Source organism: Palaemon carinicauda, chromosome 4, assembly GCF_036898095.1.
Source record: "Palaemon carinicauda isolate YSFRI2023 chromosome 4, ASM3689809v2, whole genome shotgun sequence".
In the NCBI taxonomy this organism is placed as follows: Eukaryota; Metazoa; Arthropoda; class Malacostraca; order Decapoda; family Palaemonidae; genus Palaemon; species Palaemon carinicauda.
Window position 1 is genome coordinate 187996132 of NC_090728.1, and position 23551 is coordinate 188019682.

The window sequence follows — 23551 nt, forward strand, 5'->3', positions numbered from 1 at the left end:
TGACTTTCAGCAGCGAACTGGCATAATTGCAAATTGGTTGTTTTACCTTACACTCGTTTTTTTAACGGAACCAAAATGATGAGTGTGGTATGTTGATAAGTATTTTAGAAAGGGAAATAAGGCAGAATATCTCTCACTAAATGAAGCCGTGATATAAATCGCCTAAAAATCAATCACTTTTTAACAGTCACTCACAAAAATCTTCAGATCAGAGGTATCCAGTTTTTTCTCATAGCTGTTTATATGCGTACAATTTACATATATATTTCACCATGTTTTTTAGGAGATTTTGAACTTCATATGCAAGTAGTGATTATAATTTAATGGTGTACTTTTAGTCGGAGATATTTGAATGCAAAAATGTTCCATAGTGTTGGAGAAATTCATCTGATTGATTTTAGTATGCAATTATCAACTGACTGGTTGCCATAGTAGCACAGTTCATCTCGATAAGACTTATTAAATTATTAATTTGTATTTCCCAAGTACTTTAGGGTTGTAGTGGTCTATTGGAAACATTTCTGCCTGGCATTCTGCCAGATAGGAGATCGAGTCACGCTCAAACTTGATAGTTTCTTGTAGTGTCTGCAACCTCACCATCCTTGTGAGCTAAGGATGGGGGTTTTGAGGGAACCTATAGGTCTACCTGCTGAGTCATCAGCAGCCATTGACTTGCCTTCCCTGGTCCTAGCTTGTGTGGATAGGGGCTTGGACGTTGGTCATATAGATATATGGTCAGTCTCTAGGGTATTGTCCTGCTAGCTAGGGCAATATAATTGTCCTTTGCCTCTGCCATTCATGAACGGCCTATAAACCTTTAAACTTGGCAATACAGTTAGTAAATTTTCATTTAAGAATTTTACAAAATAATGTTTTTCCTTAAATTATGGTGTTTTTCGCATTCATTGCTGCCTCCCAGCATGTCTGTGATTCCGGTCACAAGCATAGTGCATAAGAACACTTCAAAGGCTGAATGTGTGTGTTCGGGGATAACTGAGTATTCGGGAGATTCGATGTCAATCTGGCTACTCACGAACCCGACTACGTGTAGGCCACCCGTTAACCCGGCTACCTATCTGCTAATCACAAACCCGGTGACCTACAAGTTGATAAAGTGCCCAAAGATTCCTTTTGTAGGATATCACAGCCTAGGTTAGGTTATAATGTGTCAATTGAGATGCTGATGTTGCTTCATTTAAATGTGTGGAAAGAGTCGTGGGTTCGCACGTAGCCGGTTCGACGGACAACCGTTCTAGATACTGACGTGTATCCGGACTTCAAGGATTAAAGATAAAATAATACTTTTGCTGTTACAGAGTGATAATTTTTGTACCTTGTGCATGTCACCAATACTTTGTATCAGTGACCCTCATCAGTGTAAATAAAACCCCAATTAATCCTGTGATGATATTAATAAAAATTTTTATACCCGGAACACGAATTGGTTTTTATCCTTGGAGTATGATTTTGTCTTCTCTTCCTGGTATTGTTGTTGTTATTACTGTTACTGTTGATATTCTATGTACATTAGAAAAATCTAGGAGTAAAGAAAAGACTATTTTAAGAGTAGGCAAGTGGAATATAAATTTGTATGTAATAAGGGATTCCTTAAAATTAAGGACATTTGCAGAAGGGACAGAAGACTTGATTGGTACCTTATTTGGAGATTAGAATCTAATTAAGATATGAAAAAAATGTGGAAAACTACATAGGAATATCTACTGAAACTTGAGAAAATACATTTGCAAAACGATACTAGTGTTGTTTGCGGCCTACTGGTAACTTCTCTTCCTGGTGATCGCTAGACTAGGGTTCGAGTCCCGCTCAAACTCGTTAGTTCCTTTATTGTCTGCAACCTCACCATCCTTATGAGCTAAGGATGTGTGGTTTGGGGAAGCCTGTAGGTCTACCTGCCTAGTCAGCAGCATTGTCCAACCCTCCCTGGTCCTAGCTTGGGTGGAGAGGTGTCTTGGGTGCTAATCATATGTATATAGAGTCAGTCTCTAGGGCACCTGCATGCTAGGGCAATGTCACTGTCCCATGCCTCTGCCGTTCATGAGCGGCCCTTAAACCTTTAGGTGTAACTTTATAGTTGTGTACAGTATTAGAACTAAAAGCAAGAAATATTTGACAGTGTTCAAATCATTAGTTGACTTATAAAAAGTGTAATTTAAACAAAAATCACATGTGGATGGTGAACAAATTTAGTGATTGTATTGTGTTGATTACCATTAAATGTAGTTAATTATGGTTGAATAACCAGCTGGAATTCCCAAAACAGAATAGGGAAAACAAGAAAGGTAGCAGAAACTACAAAATAAGAAATGGACCTAGTGAGTGGGTATGGAAACAGTCTGTAATGTATGTAGGGACTACTGCATTAACTCAACCTTGTCTTATTTTATTTCAAAGATCCTTAAGAAATATTATCTACACCAATGAGGGTATTGTGTTATCAACACCCCATTTAATGACATTGTTTCCAAACAGTTACATAATTAAACATATTAAGATTAATTGTTTATTAAATTAGTGTATATGGAGTAAGAACAACAGTAAGGATGGACAAGGTATAAAAAGGAGTAAACAATAGAAAAACTAGAGGGATGCTCTGTACAGCAAAGACCTCCGCAGCGGCAGCTTATTTCTCAACCTTGATTTGACCTATGACCTTAACATGTATTAATTGCCTTGGATTTTCATACACGTTAATATGAACCAAGTCTGAAGTCACTGTGACAACGATGTCCAAACTTATGGCTGATTATGTGAATTAGACATTTTGCTTGACCGTGACCTTGACCTTTCAAAATTTAATAATTTCCAGCATTTTACATATCAGTTAATCACTGCAAGTTTCATTACTCTACAATTAAAATTGTGGTCAGGGAGCTGTTCACAAACAAACACACACACAAACGAGGTAAAACATAACCTTCCAATTTCGTTGGCGGAGGTAATTAGAGTAAGTGAAAATTGGGTAAAAATTGTTAGAAATTATATGGTCATGTGGAGAAAATGGGGGACGACAGGCTGGCAATTGATAAGAGGAAGAGGTGTCTAGACAGAGAGGGGATAGAAGTTTTACTGGATAGATTGCTTTAATGTCATATACAGGAAGAAGAATGTCTCAAATTGGTGAGTGATGCACTTTAGGTAGGGTGTCTGATGTGCTCCTGTAGAGATGTGTGTGTAAAAATTATAGTCAATTCTTTTTACTGAGGCAAATTTGCACCAACTCGCAGGGGGCCCCTTTTAGCTCGGAAAAGTTTCCTGATCGTTGATTGGTTGGACAAGATAATTCTAACCAATCAGATAGCAGGAAACTTTTCCGAACAAAAAGGGCACCGCTGCGAGTCAGTGCAAATGCACCTACTTAAAATATGGAGTAGCATTGAAGTTTTTATTTTTTTTTTTATTTATTTATGAAAGGATTCATCCCTGATTAGAGTTGAAGGATTAATTTTGTTTCTCATTGAAAGCTAAGGTATCATGACCCTGACATGAATGAATAACAAAAAGCTGATAGCACTGAAGAAGAGGGGACAGTTATTATATTCATTTTCACATTTTCATTCAGGGATATAGCATTGAGGATCAGATGAGATATAGAAAATTAAAACAAAGTGTCTGGAAGTAGTATACAGCAACATGCAACAATATAATACATGTTATATATATATATATATATATATATATATATATATATATATATATATATATATATATATATATATATATATATATATATATATATATATACACATATATATATACACATATATATATAATGTGTGTTTATAAATTTAGTAACCCTAGGAAAGAATGGAGGTAGGTCAAGATTTTCTGTTCTTTTACTCCTTATAATTGCAGTGCTACATTAATGAATGCCTATAGAATGAAAGTACGTTGAATGTTTTATAATATCCTTTTTCAACATCTGTTGGTCTGTTATGCAAAACCTCACAATGCTAAGTGTATGTAAGTTTCATGTTAACTTAAATTATTTGTTTTATGAACATGTTTCCTAAATGAATTTGAACTGCTTATGTTAATTGTAATATACCTTTGGTATGAAATTAATTAAATCGTAATAAGTTCAAATTAAAAAGAAAAAGAAAAACTCTTAGTGCAGGTAAATCAAAGTCTTTGAGCAGAGGGCAAAGGCATGCAGACGATGTAATGATTAATGTTCTACCATGTAGAAAGCAATGCAGGCTAGTGATGACTACCTTTCCCAATGTGTGTTAGCATCTATATAATTTACAAGTAAAAAATAATAACTAATCTGCGTTATCTTTAAGTAAAGTAAAATATAATATCGATAGTATAATAATTTTGTATTATGATTATCTTTTAGACCCCGAGGCATCTCAAAACATCTGTCGAGGTTAATGATTGTAGTATATTCTATTTATTTGATATATTAATATATTAAACATAATACACACTGTATCATAATTTATAGTGTATTAGAATTTATAATATATAAGCAAAAATAGATAAACAACAAAATGTAAAATAATAAAATTTCTAGACGGTACACGGTAGAATCTTCTTTCATTACACAAACAAGACTTAGGGGACAACTTCGTAATCATGGCAGCATGTCGGGTTTATAAATTTCTATCATCGTCATGTAAGTTTATAAATTCTGACAGTCAGGTATTTAGTAATGGGAGTAGATGAGATTGAAGCTTTATCAGACATTTGTTCAATGTTACTAAGGTGATTTATGTTGGCAGTTTTCTGGTTATTATTCTACCGTAGTCGTCTTGATCTAGAAAATGTTAAACACCGGTTGTCTTTACTTACACTTCCTAGCTTAAACTAATTGGCTAATTTCGCTGGTAAATGTAATCTTAGGTTTAATGTAATGGATAAATAAAAATATGGCATGTTATATACGTCGGCTTAATAGCAAAATAAGTTTCTATGCTTAAGGTTGATGGTGTCGCATATTTAAATCGGCTGTTATTGAATATAGAGTAAGGTCTGAAGTATGTCATTGGTAATTTGCTAAAGCAGCTACACTAATTAAGACAGGGCCAATAATTTTGGGGAAATGTTCGTTGAGATTGGGCAGGCTAAGGAAATGGTATTGTATGGGTGCAGTGGGCCGTAGCCTACCCTGGTAGGTAAGTAGGTAAGCTATGGCTCCTAGGTTTGGGGGTACTCTTGTGTCTGTTTCCCCATTTAAATGTGGTTCAGGGTCTATGTATGATGACGGCCGACTAAGAATATGACAGTCGGAGGTCGTTAGCCCCACCACCCCCATCTGGTAAGTAGGTAAGGACACGACCTGTAGGTTGGGTCAGGTAATGTTCTTGTGTAGAGGTTTTGCAGAAAAATGGACTCAATTATTGTAATACAACGGCTACGTCTTATGAACGATTAGGAAAGGGGAAGAAAATTCCCATTTTCTATGCAGGGGAGGAACTGGCCGCAGATATGCAGAGGCTCCCGTGGTTTTTAAAGTCTTTCCCATTAAACTATAAAGCCTCCCAATAATTTAATTGCCTTGCCACCATGTTTACCAGTAGACTACAGGGTAAATAGTAACATTTATTGGGTAAGTGGAATTTTTTCTATAGAAAAAAGTAATTATTTCCCTAGTTTACAGTGCCCTGTAATACAGTACAATAATACCATTTATTGTACGCCTCCCCACATACAACGACAAACGCACTCCTATATTCTCGGTGCTTTTTTTCTGAATCACTGGTAGCCTATGTACATTTGGTTAAATATGTACCTTGTCAAGTATTTTTCAATAGATTTTCTTATGTTTTATCCCTATTTGAAAGTTAATATTTGGGCAAACTACTATACTCTTTTTATGAGTTCTTATCCCATTATAAACAAATATGAAAGATGAATTGAGAAACACAATTTTAGGTATAGGAACCTTCAAATATGAGGAATTTGTAGTAATAGTAAAGGCCAGAAAAACATAAGATGATGATGGTTCATTCAATATGCATAGAGTTATAAATTAAGGGGTGAATGTAGTTCGTTGGGACAGGATAAGATAGGAGTACGGCAGTCTAAGGATACGGCTCCTAGGTTAGGTTAGGTGGAGAACCTTAGGTTAGGTAAGGTTAGGTGATGTTCTTGTGTCTGTAAAATGTGGTTTTTCACTCTGTCCCAACAAACTACTAAGGCTTCTAAATCAATTGCCCATAAATTATATCAATCCCTTGAATAGTGTTTGTTCCGCTAAGGCTTGCTTCACTGGAAAGTAGATGTGATTCTTGAAAGTTCTTATAAAATTTGTTAGAAGGTAATGTATGTTCTACACACACCAAGAGTATGAGTCATTATTTTCTTGATGCCTTTGATTTTCAGTTGGGCATCAATAGATATATATTGAACGTCGAGTGTTATGAATATAATCAATTACCAAGATAGACTAAATTACTCTTAGTTTTTTAATAGACTAAACTTTCGCTCAGAGACATCCACAAGGGATGGCAAAAAGCACATGCAAAGTAATTCACTAATAGTTTTCCGAAAGTAAATAATGAATAAAATTACAGTTTTAACCAATGCCATATTTCTGATACAATTGTGATAAGTTTCTCACCATTTACAGTGTGTTTTGCCTAAAGTCTTGTGTGTAATTACCCATTTGGCAAAGCAATTTGAGGTTTTTATGATTGATATGTTTATTATGTTAAATAATTGAAATAACATATGGTTCACAAATAATAACATAAGGTTCACAAATACTTACTTGCTTAACTTTTCCATTTGTATGGTTTATCGCAGGTGTACTTCACAGCCTGAGGACTCAACAGTGTCGAACAGGAAACTTAGTGAATGTCATACGTTCCCAGGCTCTTCCTGCACTTGTAATACCAACACGAAATTATGCTGAAAAGAAAGTCTACCAGAGAGATAAGCCTCACTGTAACATTGGAACAATTGGCCATGTTGATCACGGGAAGACAACGTTAACGGCAGCCATTACAAAAGGTGAGTATACAAACCTTCCTTGAGAGAGAGAATGTTATATTTCTTTACTTTTTTGTAAAATCTTGTTTGAGAGCTTAATTTAGCTTTAATTTTCTTGTTAGTTCATACATATACATATATCACCTTTTAAGAGAAGAAGGGTTACTGAAGGACATTATAGAAGGTGAATTTTGAAGGATGAAGACCCAGAGGACGGAGGACCTTTATCAAGATTTAAAAGTGGTGTCCATGAATAGTGATTTATGGCGGGCGACTAATCATTGAAAAGACCTGCCCAAGGTAGAACACTATAGTAGTAGTAGATCATATGAAATTATTAACAAAGTCTTCTTTACCAGTACATTATTTGAGAGAGCTCCCACTTACGGAGCAGTGATTTCCAAGATGGAATTTACATAGTATTTTTGATGGCAGGTAAATTAATAGGATTGAGAAAGATAGGAAAACATAAAGATGGGTGGAGGTATTTTCACATGGTTTTGGCATATTAAAAAAATGAATAGCATGAGGTTAATGAAAATTATGTATACAGTACAGTAATTTAGAATTTCCAGTAGCGAGGAGAGGAAAGATAAGAAAGGATTGGATGATTGGTATGAAGAACTTTTTATTTTTCAATATTAATCTTACCCGATGATCATGTAGCTGTCAACTCTGTTGCCCGACAGAAATCTACGGTCGGGATACGCCAGCGATCGCTATACAGGTGGGGGTGTACACAGCAGCGCCATCTGTGAGTAGGTACTCAAGTACTTCTTGTCAACAAGAACTCAATTTTTCCTCTGTCGTGCCACCGGCAAGACCTACTAATATGCCGTCCCTAACTGGATTTGTTTTCACAACTTTTTGGTGAAGTACACTATTCCAGTTTTGAGCTTTCGCTATGCAGGGGTTTTATCTTCATTTCAAAACTTGAACTCGTTTTGGATAGATTTAATTATGGTGACGAAGAGAGTATGGACTCTCTTTCACTTTTAAATGGCCGACCCTTCCCCTAGACGGAAGTGTTGGTGTCGAAGAGAGTATAGACTCTCTTTCACTTTTTATGACCGACCCTTCCCTTAGACGGAAGTGTGTTTAGGTTTTTGGTAATTTTGCTTAACAAAGTTATAGATTTAGTTTATATCTCTCCGCCATTTATAGGCCTCTTCGATTAACTTTCCATTTATTATAAACTTATTAAACTTAATTTTTATTTTTGTTTATATGCGACCTTTCCTAATAGTAGGCGGTCCTTACTTGGAATCGAAGTTAATTAACAATGAGCCCGTCATATCGTATTTCCTGTTAAGAATTTATGCTATTTTAATTTTAATGTTTTTGAAAGAATTTCTTTGATAATCTCGTACTGTTTTCAAAGATGAACTAACGTTTAGTTTAGTCTCCGCAGTTGTTGACGTTCAGAACGTTCAACATGCGCTCTATCGTTACGATAGAGAGAGAGTATTTCACGGTTTCACGTTGCAGTAAGAGTAAACCGATTCTAACGTTTCGTTCTTTCTTTCTTAGCTTAAATGGTTTTAATTCTAATAAAGGAACTTTTTATTTGGGAAACCTTTCAGTTTTTTTTTCCTTTAACAAATAATATGTTTTAACGATTTATATTGGGCTCATCTCTCAGGTTCTAAGTCAAGAGAGAAAGAGAGAGAGAGATAGAGACGGAGGGAGAGAGAGGAGAATAAACGTTTCGTTCAAGCGGGAAACGTTGTTCTCGTTCTTTTTTACTCTTCTCCCTAGTCGCTATAGGGGAAGAAGGTAAAACGTTTCTAGAGTTTTATTCTTGTTCCCAGGCTTTATGCGGTGAGAGATTTTAAACGTAGTTTATTTGATCTAGTGTTTAGTCTCTTTTCCAGCCACTGAATTCTTTATCTTTCATTATGTTTTTCTGTTACATTGTAAAACTGTTTTCGCAATTACTACCTTTTAATGAAGGATAGGATTGCGTGTTTCAGGTACAAATCACTTAAAGTTTCGAGTTCAGTGAAATAAGTGCAAACAGAAAATCAAAAGTGATAAAGTGATATGCGCAAAGTGTTACAGTGTTGCGTTCGAGGGTTCGTCTGTTCGTGCCAGTTGTTCACCTAGTCCGATACCTCTTACAAGCTCCCAAGCCCAGGGGAGAAGTAATGTCGAAGGACTTATGGGTTCCACAGGTCTTGATCGACGAACAGACGTTTCCCTCCGTGGTTTCGGGTGTATCTACACACGTTGCCGACGTGATCACCCCACCCACACAAAGACGAGAGAGCCCATTTATTCCTCGTCTGCGGAAGAGGTTTCTCGCAGAAACCATGGACCAAATCTTGCAGCTTTTAAGTGCAAGTCGGTCCCTTCCGCGCAAGTCCAACGGCCTAGGTGTAGCCACTGGGTCAGTTCGGACTCGCTGCAGTACGACAACTGCACACCTCCCAAGAGAGGCAAGGTGGTACCGCAACAGGCAGTAACTCCGTCTGTTGCCGCACCAGCTGTTTTAGACCCTCAGTCACAACGGACAGTAGCTCCGTTTGTTGTTGTCTTTCATAGACCCTAGTGGTCCATGCTGCAGACTATACAGTCTCAGTTTGCTCCTTCATGCAGGAGTATCGTGCTGGAAGGTTGACAATGCACCTGTTAACCTACAACCCGCCGAGGTTGTGCGCTCAGCAGATACTGCGGCTGCCTGCTCCCACACTCCACCTGTGAGAGCTCCACCACCGATGCGCAGTCCTCCCTGCCAGACGCATGTTCTTGCTGCACCATCTGTTAACATGCGTGAGCTACCGCATCAGCAGTGGGAAGGTTCTGTAGAGCTGCCGGGTTCCAGCACTATGCGGCATTCTCCGCAGCCCATGCAGCATGCTCTGCATACCTTACAGCATGCTCCGCAGACCATGCAGCATGCGCCGCATACCTTACAGCATGCTCTGCATACCATACCGCATGCTCCTCAACCCACCGCAGCCTCTCCCACGCACCAGCACTCTGCTTTTGTTGTTGCCAGCTCCCACACTCCGACTGCGGAGAAGGTTGACGACGCACCCGTGGGCCTACACCTCCCACGGTTGTGCGCCCGGCATGGCTTCCTGCTCTCACACTCTTGTTGTGAGAGCTCCTCCACCCATGCACAGTCAATCCTGCCAGATGTATGATGACTCCCACACACAGAGCACTCCGTTGCCGTGCGTGAGCTACCTCAAGCTGCCGTGTTTTGACACGGTGTGTCAGCCTCCGCAACACACTGTGGTTACCGCCACTCGCCCGCAGCTAACTAGTCGGTCAGGAGTTGAGGCTTCCCCACACAACTTTGGTTGTTGCCAACTCACAGACTGTCAAACAGTTGCATGACGTTGCCTTCTGGTCTGCTACTTATACACCAGTGCTGTATGTCCTCACGCTCCTGTTGTGGTTGACAGTTCAGTTTTTGACAGTTCACAGACTGTCAAGCAGTTTCATACGTTGCCTTCTGGTCTGCTGCTTTTGCACCAGTGAAACCCTCACTGAGAGAACCTAGCTTTTCTCGGATATGGTTCCTGTAGATGAGAAAGTGCTGTTCTCCCTCCTTCTGATATCCCCTTGAGGACTCTGTCATTTGGAGAGGAGCCTTAAGCTGCTTAGCCTCCTATGGACTTTAATTTAAGCATAACATGCTTCCAGGGAGGGTAAATGGTTCCGCTTCAGTCGCTAACCCCGTCTGTTGCCACACCTGCTCCCATAGACCTTGGGCTTTGTTGCAAGACATGCAGTCCAAGCTTAGTCCTTGATAGAGGATTTTTTACGGAGAAGAACCTTCTTGCCAACGACCTTCCTACCGGTTGGTTGTACGCCCTGTTGACGCTGAGGTATCCTACTCACGTCCGCCAGTTGAGATGGTTCCTCCACCGGTGCGACCCAGTGTGGGTTGCCAGTCGCACGTTGACGTTAAGCTACTCTCGGAGGTGGTTGTGGACGTTCAGTGTGTCACTGGGAAGACGTTCAACAACCAGCAGAGGTGACTTGTTGTGACGCAGTGCGGCAACCTCAGCAACCCGATAAGGGGTTGTCTGTACTACCCAGACAGTCTAGACAGTTTCGGGTTGTCGCTGTACTTCCTCGCATCCCCATGGTTGACAGTTCACAGACTGTGCAGCAGTACCATGATCTTGTGTCCGGCTCCGTCACGCATCCACCAGTGCGACCGGATTCAGCGAGTCAGACGTTGCCCACTCCGTTGCCGTTTCCTCATCAGTTTCGGATGAGGAACCCTCTGATGAGAACATGGCTGAACAAGAAGATCAATCCCCAGCCCTGCTATCCATCCAGAAGATGCTGAAGAAGGTATACGGCCCTGTCAGGCTGTGGATGAGTCTGGTTAGGACACTGTCATCCGTGGTTCAATTGGTGTCACTTGGAAGACTACACCTCCGTCCTCTTCGGTTTCATCTAGCTCTTCACTGGAAAAGGACAAGACGCTAGAAGCGGTCTGGATCCCGGTTTCCGGAAGATAAGTCTGGTCTAACCTGAGGAAAGGACTTTATCAACCTTTTATAGGGTCTTCCCCTGACTGTTCAGACTCCCAACCACGTTCTCTTCTCAGACGCATCGGACGTAGGCTGGGGTGCGACCTTAGGCGGTAGGGAATGCTCGGGATTATGGAACTCGAGTCAAAGGACAATGCATTTTAACTGCAAGAAGCTTCTGGCAGTACGTCTGACCTGGAAAAGCTTCAGGTCTCTCCTTCTAGACAAAGTAATGGAGGTCAACACGGACAACTCCCTGCTTTGATGTTCATCTCCTAGCAAGGAGGGACCTACTCTCTGACATGGTGCGAGTTCGCTAGTTACCTCCTCTCCTGTTCAACAGGTCTAGACTTTTCACTAGTAACAATTTCTTCCAAGGCAACTTGAATGTCTTAGCAGTTTGTCTCATTAGGAAGGGACAATAATTCCAACATATTGGACCCTCCACAGAGATGTATGCAAGAGACTTTGGGTCACCTGGGGCCAGCCAACCATAGATCTCTTCGCAACCTCAATGTCCAAGAGGCTCTCAATACTTTGCTCACCTATCCCGGACCCAGCAGTGGTTCTTTAAGATGCCTTTCTACTAGATTAGTCTCATCTAGATCTACCTGCATTCCCTCCGTTCTAGATTGTCAACAAGGTACTGCAGAAGTTCGCCTCTCACGATGGGACAAAGTTGACACTAGTTGCTTCCCTCTGGCCCGCGAGAGAATAACTTACCGAGGTACTTCGATGGCTAGTAGACGTTCCCAGAACTCTTCCCCTAAGGGTGGACCTGCTACGTCTGCCACGCGTAAGAAGGTACTCCAAGGCCTCCACGCTCTTCGTCTCACTGCCTTCAGAGTATCGAAAGACTCTCGAGAACTAGAGGTTTTTCGAAGGAGGCAACCAGAGCGATTGTTAGAGCAAGGAGAACATCCACCCTTAGAGTCTACCAATCGAAGTGGGAAATCTTCCTAAACTGGTGCAAGTCAGTATCCGTATCCTCGACCAGTACCTCTGTAACTCATATAGCTGACTTCCTCTTATATCTGAGGAAAGAGCGATCTCTTTCAGCTCCCACTTTCAAGGGTTACAGAAGCATGTTGGCATCAGTCTTCCGTCACAGAGGCTTAGATCTTTCCAACAATAAAGATCTACAGGACCTCTTTAAGTCTTTTGAGACCACGAAGGAGCGTCGTTTGGTTACACCTGGTTGGAATTTAGACGTGGTTCTAAGATTCCTTATGTTAGACAGGTTCGAACCACTTCAATCAGCCTCCCTGAAAGATCTCACCTTTAAGACTCTTTTCCTGATATGCTTAACCACAGCTAAAAGAGTCAGTGAGATTCATGCCTTCAGCAAGAACATCGGATTTTCATCCGAAACGGCTACATGTTCTACATCTTGGTTTTCTAGCCAAACACGAGCTGCCTTCTCGGCCTTGACCAATATCGTTCATTATTCCAAACTTATCGTATGGTTGGAAATGAACTAGAAAGAGTATTATGTCCTGTAAGAGCTCTTAAGTTCTATTTTAAAAACCTTTACGAGGCCCGTCTGAAGCTTTATGGTGTTCAGTTAAGAATTCATCTTTGCCTATGTCAGAGAATTCTTTATCCTATTATTTTCAGACTGTTAATACGAGAAGCTCATTCCCTTCTGAATGAGGAAGACCAAGCTTGGCTGAAGGTAAGGACACACGAAGTTAAAGCTATCACAACTTCCGTGACCTTTTAATAAAATAGATCTCTGCAAAATATTTTCGACGCAACCTTTTGGAAAAGCTAATCAGTGTTCGCGTCTTTTATCTTAAGAATGTCCAGTCTCTTTACGAGAACTGCTACACTCTGGGACCATTCGTAGCAACGAGTGCAGTAGTGGTGGGGGCTCCACCACTACAATTCCCTAATTCCAGAACCTTTTTAATCTTTCTCTTGAAATATTTCTGGGTTGTCCGGAAAGCTAAGAAGCCTTCCGCATCCTGGTTGATTTGGCGGGTGGTCAAATTCTTTCTTGAGAAGCGCCTAGATTAGAGGTTGTGATGAGGTCCTTTAGTATGGGTTGCAGCCCTTAATACTTCAGCACCTAGGAGTCGCTCAGCATCCTAAGAGGATCGCTAGGCTCAGTAAGGAAGACGTACTTAAAAAGGCAGAGTAATGGTTCAAGTCGACTTCCTTACCAGGTACTTATTTATTTTATGTTTGTTATTTTGAATAACGGCTAAAATAAGATTCGGGATACTTAGCTTCTTTGTTAACATGTATGCTGGTCTCCACCCACCACCCTGGGTGTGAATCAGCTACATGATCATCGGGTAAGATTAATATTGAAAAATGTTATTTTCATTAGTAAAATAAATTTTTGAATATACTTACCCGATGATCATGAATTTAAGGACCCGCCCTTCCTCCCCATAGAGAACCAGTGGACCGAGGAGAAAATTGATTTCTTGTTGACAAGAAGTACTTGAGTACCTACTCACAGATGGCGCTGTTGTGTACACCCCCACCTGTATAGCGATCGCTGGCGTATCCCGACCGTAGATTTCTGTCGGGCAACAGAGTTGACAGCTACATGATCATCGGGTAAGTATATTCAAAAATTTATTTTACTAATGAAAATAACATTTTTAAAGGAAAGCCCTGGATATCTTAGAAGTGGAATAATATATGCAAAATACTGTAAGTGAATGGTACCTTATGTTAAGGACAAGCTTTCTGTGTAAGTGTACGGAGAGTCTGATGTGGAAGTACTATATTACTGTGCTGTCGGAATATTGCACCATACATTATTGTGTGTAAGGGAAGGTTTTTAACCTCAAGAGCTTACCACTCTTGTAGATCCTTTGTTTTACTGTACTGTATCTCCTGAGAACATCTTTGACAACTTGACAATTTCTCAAACAGAGGATTGGTAAATTTTCCTGAGAATTAAAAACAGTGACTACTTTGTTCTTGGAAGGTGTCATCTGCCATCAAGATTTGTAATTGATATATGGAGCCAGCTATTCTTCCTAGAGTTATTTCTCATAACTTGCATAGAATGGGGTGGTGCATTGCCATAAATTAAGTGAGGAGATCATGTACAAATGAGAAATTGGTGGAAAGATAAGTGTCCTAGAAAGGGAAAAATGGCTGTTGATTCAAAGAATAAAATGGTTTGAACATGTAATGGTCTTACCATTAAATGTTCAAACCATGTTCTGACAGTTGGTCAGAAAAGTGGGAGGAAAAAACATCTAGGAAGGACCAGAAAATCATGAAGATATTACGATTTGTGGAAGATGAGAGAAACGAACAGAAAGTGGAGGGAACTCTTTCCTAATTGGTAAATGAAGAGCTGATGTAAAGACACTTGTGATGAGGATTAAAAGGTACATGGTGAATAAAAGGCTGATCCCATTCACCCTCACAGTCCTTTCTATTTTATCAGGACTCTAAAGACATCTTTACACGACAGACAAGTTTTTGAAGTGATGTTCGAACGTGTTAACGGGGTATTTGGTTGTCGAACACGTTTTTCGAACAGTTTAGAGAAAGTCTGTTCTCGCCTGACTTTTGCGGGCATGGCTTCATTGTCCACAAACCTTATGCATTTTTGACTGACCCCACCTCTTTGAATAGGTTGACAAACAGGTTTGACGAATCGTTCGACCGTGTAACCACGCTTAACAGAAATAAGCCTACTGCATGTTATGTTATACATATCACTGCAAAGTCCAGGGATGGTGGTTTCAGTGTACTGTAATTATTATCATAGATGTTTTCTGGTTAGCTTCTCCCTTTCCGGTGTTAGGTACTGGAATTAATTATCCTATTATGCTGTAATTTGTGTATCATAACCTTTATTGGATCTCCCTAAAGGTCTTCATCCTGCCTCTTCTGTATTAATTTCTTTTTTCAATGGTAACATGTAAAGAGTTTGATAGTGTACGCCTCACATTTCATTTACATTATATTTTTCAATATTAAACTTAGCCGGTGATTATATAAGCTGCAGCTCTGCTGCCCGACAGAAAAACTCTACGTTCAAAATCCGCCAGCGATCGCTATGCAGGTAGGGGGTGTACTTCAACAGCGCCATCTGTCGTGCAGGTACTCAGTACTCAATGTAAACACAGAACTCAATTTTCTCTCTGTCGTGCCACCGGCAAGACCTACTAAATTCGCTGTTGCTTACTGGATTGGTTTTCACATATTTTGGTGAAGTACACATTTCTAGTTTTGAGCTTTCGCTTTGCAGACGTTATCTTCAATACATCCTTGCATTCTTTTGTTGATATCGGATTATTTGTTGACGACTTTGGATAGTTTTTTGAATTCCCCTTTGACTAATTCAAAATGGCTGACCCTTCTCAAGTCCCTAAATACAGAAAGTGTAGTGCTAGGGACTGTTCAAGGCGTCTTCCGAAGGCCTCTATCGATCCGCACACCGTTTGTTCCAATTGTCGGGATAAAACCTGTCAATTGGAAGATCGATGTGAGGAATGCGTTGGGCTTTCGGAATTCGATTTTCTCGAATTCCAGAAATATTCACGTAGGCTAGAGAGAGATAGAGTCAGGAGAAGTTCATCTCGCTCCGTTGATATTTCCTCTCCTCATGCCCCACAACCTATTCCTTCCCCTGTAGTGGTTGCTCCTGATCCCCCTTCTAGCACTCAACAACCTTCGATGGCAGATATGATGCGTGCCATTCAGGCTCTGGGTGAGAGAGTCGAGTCTTTGGCTAGTGACCGTAACCAGCTCATGGCAGACGTCAAGGAGCTGAAGTGTAAGAGTGCAGTGGGTAGTGATAAAGTGAGTGGTAGTGTTGTGGAGAGTATTGTGGATAATTTTGCGCTTGAGGGTTCGTCTGTTCGTGCCTGTCGTCCTCCCAGTCCGGGACCTCTTGCATGCTCCCAAGCCCAAGGGAGAAGCAATGTCGTACGACCAAAGGGTTCGAGAGGCTTTAATCAGCGAACAGACGTTCCCTCCGTGGTTTCGGGCGTATCTACCCAAGATCGCCCCACCCACATGAAGACGAGAGAGCCCATTTATTCCTCGTCTGCGGAAGAGGTTTCTCATAAGAAACCATGGACCAAGGTCTCGCGGCCTCTTAAGCGCAAGTCGGTCCCTTCCGCGCAAGTCCAACGGCCCAGTTGTAGCCACTGGGTCAGTTCGGACTCGCTGCAGTCTTCCGACGACTGCTCACCTCCTAAGAGAGGCAAAGCGGTACCGCATCAGGCAGTAACTCCGTCTGTTGCCGCACCTGCTCCTGTAGACCCTAAGTGGTCTTTGCTGCAGACCATGCAGTCACAGTTAACGTCATTGATGCAGGACTTTCGTGCGGAGAAGGTTGACGCTGCACCAACCTCTAGCCTACAACCAACCACGGTTGTGCGTCCGGTGGACGCTGAGGCTACCTTCTCCCGCACTCCATCTGTGAGAGTCCCGCCACCCATGCGTTCCAGTGTACCCTGCCAGCCGCATGTTGACGTTCAGCGACGCACGGAACCTTCCGTTGACGTTCGCGAGGTACAACAACAACCTAAGTTGTTTTGTTTTGACGCGGTGTGTCAACCTCCGCAACCCAGTGTGGTTACCTCTACTCGCCCACAGCAGACTAGACAGTCTGGAGTAGACGCTTTGCGTCCCCGCGCTGCCATGGTTGTTGCCAGTTCACAGACTGGGCAACAGTTCCATGACGTTGCGTCCGGTTCAGTCACGCGTGCACCCGTGCTGCCGGACTCAGCTGACCAGCCGATTGCTACTCCTTTGCCGCTTCCTCCTCAGCTTTCAGATGATGGACTCTCTGATGATGACGACGCTGCACACATTGACGACCCGCATATGGACATCGACGAACCCAAGACCACGCAACCCTCCTTGGACTTTAGAAAAGTTCTTGCTTTGTTCAAGGAGATGTTTCCTGATCAGTTTGTGCCTGCGGCTTCACGCTCTCCTCCGACAGAGTTCGCTTTAGGCACGCAGTCATCAGCGCCTGCCTTCACGAAACTCGTCCAAGAAAGCTTTACGAGTTTTAGGAGATTGGATGCAGTCCAAAAAGAACCTTGGGAAGACAGCATTTACGTTTCCCCCTGCGAGACTCTCTTCCAGATCGAGCGTCTGGTATGCCACGGGAGAAGTTCTCGGCTTGGGAGTTCCTGCCTCTGCCCAGGGCGACTTCTCAAGTCTAGTAGACTCTCCCCGCAGGCTGGCCATGAGACGCTCTAAGATTTGTTGGTCTCCTTCAGACTTAGACCATCTGTTGAAAGGAGTGTTTAGAGCCTTCGAGGTCTTTAACTTTTTGGACTGGTGTCTGGGAGCTTTGAGCAGGAAGATCTCCCCTTCTGACAAGGAAGCTTCCTTGCTCATTATGTCCTGTATGGACAAGGCCATACGTGACGGTTCCAGTGAGCTTGCGGCTTCGTTCGTTTCCGGGGTCCTCAAGAAACGGGAAAACCTTTGCTCTTTCCTGTCAGCTGGAGTAACACCGTGTCAGAGATCGGAACTTCTATTTGCTCCTCTCTCAAAGTGCCTTTTCCCAGAGGACTTGATTAAGGAGATTGCTGCCTCCTTGATTCAAAAAGACACTCATGACCTGGTTGCGTCCTCTGCCCGCAAAGCCACCCCTTTGCCTACCTTGTCTAGACCCAGGATGGACACTCCAGCGTCCAGATTCATTCCGCCCTTTCGTGGCAGAGCCTCCAGCAGAGGAGGTGCTCGTGCCGAAGGGAGACGTGGGAAGAAGAAAGGTACCAAGTCCTTTAAGGGCAGAGTCTGACTGCCACCTTCTTCAGACAGCAGTGGGAGCCAGACTCAAGAACTTCTGGCAGACCTGGGAGAAAAGGGGCGCAGATGCACAATCTGTGAAGTTGCTCAGAGAAGGGTACAAGATCCCGTTTGTACGCAAACCCCCTCTAGCAACGTCTCCCATCGATCTCTCTCCCAGGTACAGAAAAGAAGACAAGAGACTAGCTTTGAAGCAGGAGGTGTCTCTCTTACTAGAAAAGGGAGCGGTAGTCAAAGTCCGGGACCATCAATCCCCAGGCTTCTACAACCGTCTCTTCTTAGTGGTAAAGAAGACAGGAGGGTGGAGGCCGGTGCTAGACGTCAGTGCGCTGAATGTCTTTGTCACAAAGCAGACGTTCGCCATGGAGACCACAAAGTCCGTTCTAGCAGCGGTCAGGAAGGAAGACTGGATGGTCTCCTTAGACCTAAGGGACGCTTACTTTCACGTCCCCATCCACCCAGAATCCCAACCTTTGCTGAGATTCGTTTACGAAAAGGTTGTCTACCAATTTCAAGCCCTGTGCTTTGGCCTAAGCACAACTCCTCTTGTATTTACGAAACTGATGAGGAATATTGCCAAATTCCTGCATTTAGCGGATATCAGAGCCTCCCTCTATTTGGACGACTGGCTTCTAAGAGCTTCTTCCAGTCGTCGCTGTCTGGAGAATCTAAAGTGGACTCTAGATCTGACCAAGGAATTGGGTCTCCTGGTCAATATGGAAAAGTCCCAACTGGTCCCATCCCAAACTATAGTGTACTTAGGGATGGAGATTCACAGTCAAGCTTTTCGGGCTTTTCCGTCGGCCCCCAGAACAAGTCAAGCCCAAGGATGCATCCAGAACATGCTACAGAAGGAACGATGTTCAGTCAGACAGTGGATGAGTCTGATAGGGACGCTTTCATCCCTGGAACAGTTCATTTCGTTAGGGAGACTACACCTCCGTCCCCTTCAATTTCACCTAGCTGTTTACTGGAAAAAGGACAAGACGCTAGAAGCGGTCTCGATCCCCATTTCCGAGAAGATGAAGTCATCACTGACTTGGTGGAAGGACAACATCAACCTCAGAGAGGGTCTGCCCCTGGCTGTTCAGACCCCCAACCACGTTCTCTTCTCGGACGCATCGGACACGGGCTGGGGTGCGACATTAGACGGTCGGGAATGCTCGGGAACTTGGAACTCGAATCAAAGAACGTTACATATCAACTGCAAGGAGCTACTGGCAGTTCATCTGGCCTTGAAAAGCTTCAAGTCCCTCCTTCAAGGCAAGGTGGTGGAGGTGAACTCAGACAACACCACGGCCTTGGCGTACATCTCCAAGCAAGGAGGGACCCATTCTATGACGTTGTACGAGATCGCAAGGGACCTCCTCACCTGGTCAAGAGATCTAAACCTTTCTCTAGTAACGAGGTTCATTCAAGGCAACATGAATGTCATGGCGGATTGCCTCAGTCGGAAGGGTCAAATCATTCCAACAGAATGGACCCTACACAAGGATGTGTGCAAGAGACTATGGGCCACATGGGGCCAACCTACCATAGATCTCTTTGCAACCTCGATGACCAAGAGGCTCCCAATATATTGCTCACCAATCCCGGACCCAGCAGCAGTTCGTATAGATGCCTTTCTACTGGATTGGTCCCATCTAGACCTTTATGCATTCCCCCCGTTTAAGATTGTCAACAAGGTACTGCAGAAGTTCGCCTCTCACGAAGGGACAAGGTTGACGTTAGTTGCTCCCCTCTGGCCCGCGAGAGAATGGTTCACCGAGGTACTTCAATGGCTGGTGGACGTTCCCAGAACTCTTCCTCTAAGAGTGGACCTTCTACGTCAGCCACACGTAAAGAAGGTACACCCAGGCCTCCACGCTCTTCGTCTGACTGCCTTCAGACTATCGAAAGACTCACTAGAGCTAGAGGCTTTTCGATGGAGGCAGCCAGGGCGATTGCTAGAGCAAGGAGGACATCCACTCTTAGAGTCTACCAGTCGAAGTGGGAAGTCTTCCGAAACTGGTGCAAGTCGGTATCAGTATCCTCGACCAGTACCTCTGTAACCCAAATAGCTGACTTCCTATTATACCTGAGGAAGGAAAGATCTCTTTCAGCTCCCACTATCAAAGGTTACAGAAGCATGTTGGCAGCAGTCTTCCGTCACAGAGGCTTAGATCTTTCTAACAACAAAGATCTACAGGACCTCCTTAAGTCTTTTGAGACCTCGAAGGAGCGTCGTTTGGCTACACCGGGTTGGAATTTAGACGTGGTACTAAGATTCCTTATGTCAGAAAGGTTCGAGCCACTACAATCAGCCTCCTTTAAAGATCTCACTTTAAAGACACTTTTCCTCGTTTGCTTAGCAACAGCTAAAAGAGTCAGTGAGATTCACGCCTTCAGCAGGAACATTGGATTTTCATCTGAAACGGCTACATGTTCTTTACAGCTTGGTTTTCTAGCCAAAAATGAGCTACCTTCTCGTCCTTGGCCGAAATCGTTCGATATTCCAAGCCTTTCAAATTTGGTTGGAAATGAACTAGAAAGAGTCTTATGCCCTGTTAGAGCTCTTAAGTTCTATTTAAGACGAACTAAACCTTTACGAGGACAGTCAGAAGCTTTATGGTGTGCTATTAAGAAACCTTCTTTGCCTATGTCAAAGAATGCAGTTTCCTATTATATCAGACTGTTGATACGAGAAGCTCATTCCCATCTGAATGAGGAAGACCATGCTTTGCTGAAGGTAAGGACACATGAAGTTAGAGCTGTCGCAACTTCAGTGGCCTTTAAACAAAATAGATCTCTGCAGAGTATAATGGACGCAACCTATTGGAGAAGCAAGTCAGTGTTCGCGTCTTTTTATCTTAAAGATGTCCAGTCTCTTTACGAGAACTGCTACACCCTGGGACCATTCGTAGCAGCGAGTGCAGTAGTGGGTGAGGGCTCAGCCACTACATTCCCCTAATTCCATAAACTTTTTTAATCTTTCTCTTGAAATGTTTTTTATTGTTGTTTTTGGGTTGTCCGGAAGGCTAAGAAGCCTTTCGCATCCTGGTTGATTTGGCGGGTGGTCAAATTCTTTTCTTGAGAAGCGCCTAGATTAGAGGTTTTGATGAGGTCCTGTAGTATGGGTTGCAACCCTTGATACTTCAGCTCCTAGGAGTCGCTCAGCATCCTAAGAGGATCGCGAGGCTCAGTAAGGAAGACGTACTTAAAAAAGGCAGAGTAATTGTTCAAGTCGACTGCCTTACCAGGTACTTATTTATTTTATGTTTGTTATTTTGAATAACTGCTAAAATGAAATACAAAATCCTTAGCTCATAATAATGTAAACAATTAATGCTGGTCTCTACCCACCCCCCTGGGTGTGAATCAGCTTATATAATCACCGGCTAAGTTTAATATTGAAAAATGTTATTTTTATAATAAAATAAATTTTTGAATATACTTACCCGGTGATTATATATTAAAGGACCCTCCCTTCCTCCCCAATAGAGACCCAGTGGACCGAGGAGAAAATTGAGTTCTGTGTTTACATTGAGTACTGAGTACCTGCACGACAGATGGCGCTGTTGAAGTACACCCCCTACCTGCATAGCGATCGCTGGCGGATTTTGAACGTAGAGTTTTTCTGTCGGGCAGCAGAGCTGCAGCTTATATAATCACTGGGTAAGTATATTCAAAAATTTATTTTATTATAAAAATAACATTTTTCTTATTGCAGTATTATCTCAGAAAGCCTTAGCAAATGTTAAAAGATACGATGAAATTGACAATGCTCCCGAAGAAAAGGCACGTGGGATTACCATTAACGTAGCACATATTGAATATGCCACAGAAAATAGGCATTATGGGCACACGGACTGTCCTGGACATGCTGATTATATTAAGGTGAGTTCTCGGTGGGTTTTTTTCATGTTTTTTTTAATAGAATTTATTAATTACATTTACTAAGAGAGAGGAATTATTTTGATGGAATTTACTATGATGTAGGATAAATTATCAGGGTTTTTATTCCTTTTAAAACCATTGGATTTTGACCTTGTGCTAAGTCACTAGCTAATGTTGTCATGAGAACATTGAATAAAAGATAAGCAATGGAGGTCTTCATCAGGGCTTTGAATTTCGGAATAATATTGTTGCATATGTATGAGTGGTTGGCTTAACCAAGTAAGGGGTCTTACTCCCTTGGTAGTAAAGTCACTTTGAGATGAAGGCTTTGGGTTATTCCCTGAACATGAATGTATTCTGGTTATAGATCAAGGTTTCCCTCATGCCATGTGACAGCGAGTGTTTTTTTGTCAAATAACTGATTATAGACCCTTTTGAAAGCTCCCATCTTGCCTTATACAGTAATTATGTTACGTAAGCTCTCTGTTTTTCCTTTTTGGATTGTCAAATGTTATCATATGTTGTCATTCTCTATTCCTGCCTTATGTATCTGTTTACTAGTAATGTAGTCCTTTCTGGAGACACCACCAATGTTATGGCATACCTTATAAACTAGGGAGGCTCCCACTCAGAGTACTAAATAGTTGTTGTGCAAAGGGGTAGTGCTGTCAGTGAACTGTAGGGATTACTGTATTTAAGGAAATTTGCAATGTCCCTGTGGTTCCCAGCTGCACCCCCTTTTTAGCATTTGCTGTACCTCTGTCTCCGCTTCCATTCTTTCATCTTATTCTTTAGCTTCTTAACTTTTACTTAATAGTGAGAGCAAGTGTGGTGTTTTCCCCCATTGGCATTTTGGTCTGGCCTTATGACCAAAATTCATAGAACAAAGTAAATGCATAGTGGGTTGAGGAGAGATCTGAAGCTGTCCTCCTTAGTAATCAAGGGGTAAAGATGGTTTTCGAATAGGTCTTTATTGACATATATAGGAATGTTTTTCCTTCCAAATTACAACTTTCCCCTTCTCTATCTCAGCCTTGCTTGGAACAAAGGAGAGCCACTTGTTGCTGTGCTCAATCGGATCCTAAAGAGAAACCCAACCTCAGGATAGCTAAAGTATTTTAAGTACCACCTTTTAGTACTGTCCATTGCCTAGGACTTCATTTACCTGAATATGAAAAAGGTCCTGAGTGAAGCCAGGTACACATTGTTGTGCCCCATTAGGTCATGAAGAGAGCACCTTAGAAAGGTTTTTCCCAAGTGCTGTATAGAAAACCTCTTTCCTCCAAGAATACCATCTCTTTCTAGATCAGACAAGCTATCATCAAAAGTAACAAAGGCCAATCTAGGCAGGGTATAAGCCCCAGCTAAGGGTCAGCTCATAAAGTCTGCAATATTTAAACTTTGTGCAATTTTACCTAAGGTACCTCTTGCACAAATTTGTATGCAGATGGTCAAGTTGTACGGAT

The 23551-nt window shown here is 42.2% G+C and overlaps 1 protein-coding gene across 1 annotated transcript in view; it reads left to right on the top strand.

Moving 5' to 3' along the window:
• The first annotated feature begins 4536 nt into the window (after positions 1-4536).
• Positions 4537-23551, top strand: part of mEFTu1 (mitochondrial translation elongation factor Tu 1) — a 34918-nt gene continuing 15903 nt past the window's right edge. Inside the window, exons 1-3 of the mRNA XM_068372899.1 lie at positions 4537-4639; positions 6772-6978; positions 21919-22085. Coding sequence (XP_068229000.1) covers positions 4600-4639; positions 6772-6978; positions 21919-22085 — 414 coding nt within the window. The 5' untranslated portion in view covers positions 4537-4599. The remainder of the gene's footprint in view (positions 4640-6771; positions 6979-21918; positions 22086-23551) is intronic.